General features: G+C 33.2%; 1 protein-coding gene across 1 annotated transcript in view; it reads left to right on the top strand.

The window, feature by feature from the left end:
- Positions 1-6,959: 6,959 nt before the first annotated feature.
- The window catches only part of LOC107751206 (transketolase-like), a 17,601-nt gene continuing 16,567 nt past the window's right edge, over positions 6,960-7,993 (top strand). Inside the window, exon 1 of the mRNA XM_016566867.1 lies at positions 6,960-7,189. Within this exon, the coding sequence (XP_016422353.1) occupies positions 7,083-7,189 (107 nt within the window). The 5' untranslated portion in view covers positions 6,960-7,082. The remainder of the gene's footprint in view (positions 7,190-7,993) is intronic.

Genomic DNA, 7,993 nt, shown 5'->3' with positions numbered 1-7,993 from the left:
TTATTTGATCAAAAATACAAGAACTATAATATTGTGAAATATTATTACAATTTATAAGAGCTGTTTTCTATTTGAATATATTTTGAAATGTAATTTATTCATGTGATGTTAAAGCTGACTTTTCAGCATCATTACTCCAGTCTTCAGTGTCACATGATCCTTCAGAAATCATTCTAATATGCTGATTTGCTGCTCAAAAAATATATATTTTTTATATTTTATATAAAAAATTCCTCTAATTTATATACCCCAGAATGGTAGCATGTTTTTCATGGGAAATCAACACTTGTATTTTTAGAAATCCAAGTCAAACAGTCAACTTGTGATATTATTGTGAGTAGAAGTTGGACGTTTTTTACATTTTTGTCCATTGGTTAACTAATACATAATTTGATAAGGTTGACATGAGATTATGTTTTATTATTCAGATGGGTTTAGTGTGTGTGAGTGTGTGTGTTGAAGTGAGAACAGAAGTCAAGAGCCCTGAGGGTCAGTTGTAGTGTGTTGTCAGCTTCCCAGCATCCCTAACAACTTTTCTTTCTCTCACTCTTACTCTCTCCCTTATTATCTCTTTTTCATGGATCTATTTTGCTTCTTTATGAGATTCATGCCTTTCATTTCTCATTAGTTTAATCACTTCCTCTCATTTCTGTGTCCTTTCCTTCTAATGTAATTTTGTGCAGAATAACACACTACTAAATGTTTCTGCCCCGTCAGGCTGTGGCACGTGATCCTTCCAGCTAGTTGGCTGCAGTCTAAATGATTGACAGCCGTAGATGACTGACAGCTGACCACCCCTCCCCCCTGGGTGCTAAGGGTAAGTGCCATGTCGCTGTAGCAACCACAGAGTGACTTATGGGTAATTGAGTGAGCATCAAGGAACCGACTCGTCTCTCAAGGAACATCTGGCATTAAAATCAAGTTTGTCTCAGGAGCATAGGTTGCTTGTGCTTGTGAAGCTCACAAAACTTGTCAAAAACATGTCTGGGTCACATATCACCCTAAAATTATACGAAAAAATTAATTTTGGCACTACTTTTTCTTTTGCATTGAGACATTATTTCCATCTAAGATGTTATAAAAAAAAGATCTTGTCATTAGTTAAAACACAAATGCATAATTCAAAACATGTAAAACACCAAATATAACAAAGAGAAAAATATTTTGTAGCAATTGCCATGATGTAATTGTCATGATGATGATTTAAACAAAATAATACATCATTTATATTTTTATAATATTATTTAGGTGTTTTTAAAAAACTATTAACAATATGAATTAAATGTACTAAATTGGAATTGAATTGAATTACATGAAATTAATGGCACAATGCAAAATATATATATTTTTCTTCTGATTTTGGGGGTGAAATTAAATAATTTTCATGTAAATTAAGTACTTTTCTATCTTTATTATCAGTAAGGTAATGTAAAAGTCAATGTAATTACTGAAATATATTTACTTATTTTATTTTATATATGGTAATTCATGCTTATTTAAAAAAGATTATAAGAAAAAATATATTTAAATATAAAATAAAATCTAATAAAATAAATATTGTTTTTAGCATATATTTACATATATATATTATTTAACATCATGGTAATTTATGCTAATTTAAATAAAATAATAAATAATAAATATGTTTTATATTTAAATATTATAAATAAAAGAAATACTTTTTAAGTAATAGAAAAAAATCAAGTGAGACTCACTATTGACAGTGATTAGAATTAAATGTTAAATCGGAGTCATGAAATAATGTATTGCTGCATCTTAATGCAAAATATATATTTTTTCATTTGATTTTGGGAGTCTGCATATTTGCTTTTGGTCTGTTTGTACTCTATGAAGTGCAGAGCCACATTTGTATGTGAAAATTAGCAGCTATGTCACCAGAGTGGTGTTATTTAATATATCCCAAGGACTTTGCTCACGTTGATTCAGGGCAGCCAACACCTAGGTCTCCCAGATCGCATTGTGTGGCGCTGTGTTAAGTTATGATTTTAACTATTGTTGTAGTCTGCTGCACCGTTTGCTGCCAAAGAAAATAAAAATAGAAACAGTAATGCACCCTGAATGTACATTCCCTTCAGGAGGTGAGGGACCACGGGCCTCCCTGTTTGGCTGACGTGTGTCACATGGGCATATGTTCTCAGGCTAGGATTGGGTCACACATTTTGGAGCAGTTTGATGACAAGTGTTTCTGACTGGGATGGAAAGCCCAGAGGAGATCATGCTTACTCAGAGACAGAGCAAGAGAGAGTGGAAGAGGGAAAAAAGGACAGCAGAGTGGGCGGAGACTGGCCTTATGACATCAGAACAGCTTTCTGAGAATTCATATTACACACTCCAAGATTTAAGCTGTACATTTCACATATCGGTGAATATTGTGGACTGGAAAAAGGAACTATTTTGCATTTGTCTGATCATTGTATTTACTCAAGATTATTTGGGAAAGATTTACAAACTTAAATTAGCAGAAAAAAAAACAAAAAAAAAAACGTTTATGATAGAAATTTGTGTATTTAAAATTTACTAATAAAAACTAATAAAATAAATAAATTAAAAATTAAATCAAATGGATGGATGGATGGATGGATGGATGGATGGATGGATAGATAGATAGATAGATAGATAGATAGATAGATAGATAGATAGATTAAATACTCTAGATAATTACAGTATTTATGGATGCTAAGAATGGATTTCATTCTTCCACACCTTCCCCCAAGACATTCTAGTCCTTGTCTGATTGTGAGTGGCAGAGATGCAGTAAAATGACATCACATCATTCAAATCCACCACATTGCATGCATGGGATGGCAGAATCCGACACGTGACATAACTGCACAACCTAAGCATGACATTGCAGAGGGGCAACAAGTCATGTGGTCATTGTGCAAACACTGCCAGCTGTGTTGATTCATGCCAAATGTGTGCGCTGCACATGATATCATCACAGCTAATTTAAGAACCACTTCGCTAATATGTTTTATTATTGTACTACTATGGCTATATAATAACAGTATTATTCTAAACATTGCATGCACCGGCAATTTTGAGGGAAAGTTCTCCAAAAACTATCTGGATTTTTGTATGAATGTCACAATCTTTACTGAAGTCATCATAACAGTGTGACAAATAACTTTTTAAGACAAAAATGAAGAAATTAGGTTAAAATGTATATGAACATATAAGGGAATGTATATTTATAAAGTGTATAAAAAAAGTTTTTTTTACCTTTTAACCATGATTTTTTTTCACAATCCTGTGGTGTGCCAAAATAATTTTAATAAAAACTTTTTTTTAAAATTAATATTCCATCTAATATTCTATACACACAAAAACTGAATGAATAATAACTATAAAAGAATTAGAAAATTTGTTTTACACACAACATGAGCATGTCACACTGCTGACACTGCTTGACATGTCAACTACTCAACAAGATTCTTTATTTAATCAATTAAACATAATTTTATCGCAGGGTTTCACTCGAACAGAAGGACGCATGATGATCACAGTGTTTATTTCAAAAGAATCTGAGGCTTAAGAAAGCTGTTCCATATGTAGACGTCAAAGCTCCAGCTTCTCTCTTCAAGTCAAGTCAAGTCACCTATATTTAGCGCTTTATACAATACTGATTGTGTCAAAGCAGCTTTACAGTGTCAAACAGGAAAATAGTTTGTCAATAATGCAAGAAGACGATAAAACAGTCATTTTTTCCAGTTAAAATCAATTCATTGATGATTCTGTGATGTCATCATCCAGTTCTGCTCTCCTCCAATAGTGTCTGTGCAATCAGTCAGTCAAGTGTCCCCAAAGGAGACAGTGGCAAGGAACCAAATGGAGAAAAAACCTTGGAAGAAACCAGACTCAGGCGGGGGGCCAGTTTTCCTTAATTCCAGGCTGAAGCACAGGTGCAGGGGACTTGTCTGGTGCCCGTAGTCTTGTGCTGATGGTCGTCGAGGTGCTGAGGTCTTCGCAGGGGATCTGTGGTGGATCTTATGGTGCAGTGGCGTCCTCTAATGGTGATAGTTAGAAATAGCAGGTGTTTGTGCTTTAAACTAGATAGAAAAAAAAGTGTTGGCAAGTAGGAATAGTGTTTTCTGACAAATGGGCACTAGACTGAACAGAGAATGAACAACAGACATTTAGCATGGAAAATTACCATGGTTATACCAGGGTTTTTGCACTCTGAAAGTACTGTGTTATTTTGGAAAACAAGGTAGGTGGTACTGGAATATGCTAATTATTGTGTACCATGATGGGCATATCAAAGTACTTGTAAAGGTTAACAAATCTGCACTTGAATTAAATTGATAGTTACATAATGGCTTAAAGCAACTGTATATAGGCTTGTGTATTTTTGTGACTTTGTAGCCACCTACCTTTGAGTGAGTGGAATTCACTGTCATAAATACACCAGTCTTAATTTCAGTGGATAGCTGTACACGTGCATTTGTTGCTGCCTTAAAGCAATCCGCTCTTTTCGTGGAATTTCGTAGCCTACCCGCTCACCAAACATACCCCGCGATAGTATGAAACCAATGTTCATACTATCCATCCTAAAATAGTATGTGAGATTAAAATAAGTGTGTCCCAACTACAAACATGGCGGATGTGCGCAACCGACGACGGTTAAGTAGAGATGTTTAGATAAAGGGGTTTGAGTTACTAATAATCAACATTTAACCTGTTCTTTTTTTTTTATTTAATGTTATTTGTGTTAGGATATTTCATCTACAACAACAATGTAAACTTTTATAAACATCCGTTTGGCCATTAACTTTTAAATGCATCATGCAAAAAATATGACCAGACTTCTCTGCATAAAGACACACAGCTGGCAGATCAACGTGCTACTTCATTACTCCCCAATAAGGTAGGAAGTTAAATGAAATGAAATGTGGAGGATGTTAACTGTGACAAGATGATTGACAGGCCAGTTTACAGTGACAGGATGCGTGTAATTATCTATGGTAATTATGCGACTGAGCGGACCGTTAAAAACGGTATGATGTTATAGTTTGTCCAAAAGCTTGCCTACTCTTCTAGCTACTACACACTCATAAGTGTGTACTTTTTCTTCACCAAAAGAGTACATACTTTATAAGTAGGCACATTGGGAACAGAACACTCGTTTGAGGGGAGTGTCAAATATATATAAATTTTTTAAGTTGGTGTTGGTGTTAAGCTGTGTTTTCAAGTTTTAAATTCTTGAAAGTTGGTTGATTCGGTAAACAACAATAACAGCTCTGATCATGTCATTGCTGTTTTTAAGTTTTCTATTTCTTTTTTTAAAAATATATATAATAAGCCTACATACTTTCACCCAAACTGATTAATTAAAAAAAAAGTTTAAATGGGTAAATCTGACATATTTTTGATTCCTTCATTTTCTTTTCTGACAGGCCTACTCCAATTCTTGTTAGAACACACTAGACATGCGTATTATGTGCATTTTTAGCAGTGTTCGTGTGAAATCATAGCCTATTTATTTATCAACAGCGTGCTGTCACTTTAATTGAGCGTGAGCAGTTTAGTAAAAAATCATTCAGATTTCAGATTATAAAGATCTATTTGAGCTAGTAAATCTCTTTCTCTTAGAACAATAAAAAAAGAAATGAACATTTTCTCCTCCCTGTCTAATATGAGTCAGTGGAATATTCTGGATCAGCCATTTGGCAGCCATTAGACATGCTGTATCGAACACAGACAGCAGTAGATTTCCTCTCTCTCTTCCCAACCCATCCTAGTCTTTTTTGCCCTGTATTTTCTCCAAAATCCACAAGATGGCAACAAAATTCTTCAACATTAAGCTGATTTCTTTAGTGAACATGAGTTTTTTATTTTTATTTTTTCCGTTTTCATTTAAATTTTAGTTAAAGTTTTAGTAGTATTATTGTGTGTTTTTTATTAATTATTTCAGTTTTAGTTGTTTTAAATCAAATAAAAGTAAATTAATATGAGAAATGTTGGTAGCTAGCTGAAACTAGAGGCTGGCAACTAGCCAAATAGCTGAAATAAAAAAAGTTTTTTATATTTACTTCATAACGTTTATTTTATTTCAAATATGAAAATGATTTTTACTGGTTTTAGTGTTAGTTTCAGTTTTAGTTAACTATATTAAAGCTGCTCTGTGTATCTGTAATGGCACATTTCCAGTGATGATATATTATGCATCTTTTTAGTTGCCAGCAACTTAAACAGATATAAATAATTGAATCATTAAAAAACAAAGTGTTTAGAGTTTAACTGAGTGTGCACTTTTTATTTCTTCGATTTAAAGTTCTGTATTTCATATATTAAAAGAAAAAAATATATATATAGCCTATATATATAAAAAAACTTCAACTTCAAATTCTTCGCTGCAATTGTTACAAAAATATAATAAAATAAAACTGAATCATTAGACATAAAATGGATTGTTGTTTCATAATGCAGAATGAAAAATAATAATAAAATAAAATCTTTCAATGAACCGTATGAACACATTGTTTAGAAGTAAAATAAAAATATAAAATAAAACCAATCTGCATGTACTTATTAATTCTAAATGAGGATATACCATAGACTTATATAGTTTTTATATAGTTAATTATATTTATAAGTTAATTATGTTTTTAACATATATTTATTTAATATTTTACATTACCTCTATCATTACCCATGGCAAGGGTGCGTCCCGTAAAAATGGCCCGTATGGTCACCCTATCCCTAAAGTAAAGCCACATGCATGTCCTCTACAGTTTCAAAGGACTGAGGCGCATCTTTAATCTGGTAATGAGTTTAGATCCAGCAGCCAACGGTCAAAATGAGTGATTCCTCCTCTTTACTCTCTCTCTGTCTGTCTCAATCTCTCTCTCTTCTTGGCACACACCCACTTCCTCTGTCACAGCCAATGCACACTGCCTCTCAACCTGTGTTGCACGCTATAAACTGTGTGTATGTGTGCCCGCATAAAGCAGCCTCCCTCTCCTCTCCTCCTCCTTTTTCTGTCTCTTGCACACACGCAACCAGTGCTCTCCTCAACCTCATTCTCTCCTTTCATTCTGTGGTGCTATTAGGTTGAACCCATGGAGGACTACCACAAACCAGACCAGCAGACCATACAGGCACTGAGGAACATTGCCAACCGCCTCCGAATCAACTCTATCAAAGCCACAACTGCAGTGGGCAATGGGTAAGAGTTGGTACAGCTTCTACAAATACCTGCTGCTTGCTGATAGATAGATAGATAGATAGATAGATAGATAGATGTGCACTAATGCTCATGCCACTGTTGTGCGAGCAACACCCTTATGCAAGGCATAATCTTTGTCCTCAAATCCTTAGTAAACAGATGGTGAGTGATGCAGCTAGAAAAAGGACAAAATAGATTTTTTTTAAAGTTTTTTTTATATTACAGCATGTATACACTGAACTTGATATATAATGTTTTAAAAAATAGTTTTTTTTTTTCATTTACATTTGCATTTGCAATTACAGCAGTCTAGCAGCTAGTCTTTTTTTCTCATAGACTATGAATCTTTGATATTCTCTCTTTCATTGCCAAGAACAATTTGGAGAACTTAAAAAGGACGTTTTTTATGGAATGCATGTGGCCTATAATTGACTTTCGCAATATTTGAGAACAATACTACATGCATAATCTCATAATTGCTTTATTAGAAGAAAAAAAAAACTTTATGAGGAACATATCACAATTTAGTTTGGCTCACTTTCTTTATTCTATCTGTATTTTTTAGTTATTAAAACATTAACATCTGCTTTTTCAGTCTTCAGAAGAGAAAAATAGAAAAAAATATGATGAACCATCATTTGTAATTATTAAAAAAAAAAAACATAAATGTGTGTTTTAAAACAGGAAAGAAAGCTTGTATTTAATATAATATAATAAAACTTTATTTAATGTTAAGTAATTATTGGATAATTCCATATTGGTGACATTGTGGTAGATCTAAGATTTTATGTAATAAATATATAT

Source organism: Sinocyclocheilus rhinocerous, unplaced genomic scaffold (assembly GCF_001515625.1).
Source record: "Sinocyclocheilus rhinocerous isolate Xijiao unplaced genomic scaffold, SAMN03320098_v1.1 scaffold362, whole genome shotgun sequence".
NCBI classification, from domain to species: Eukaryota; Metazoa; Chordata; class Actinopteri; order Cypriniformes; family Cyprinidae; genus Sinocyclocheilus; species Sinocyclocheilus rhinocerous.
This window is presented reverse-complemented; position numbering and strand designations above follow the sequence as displayed.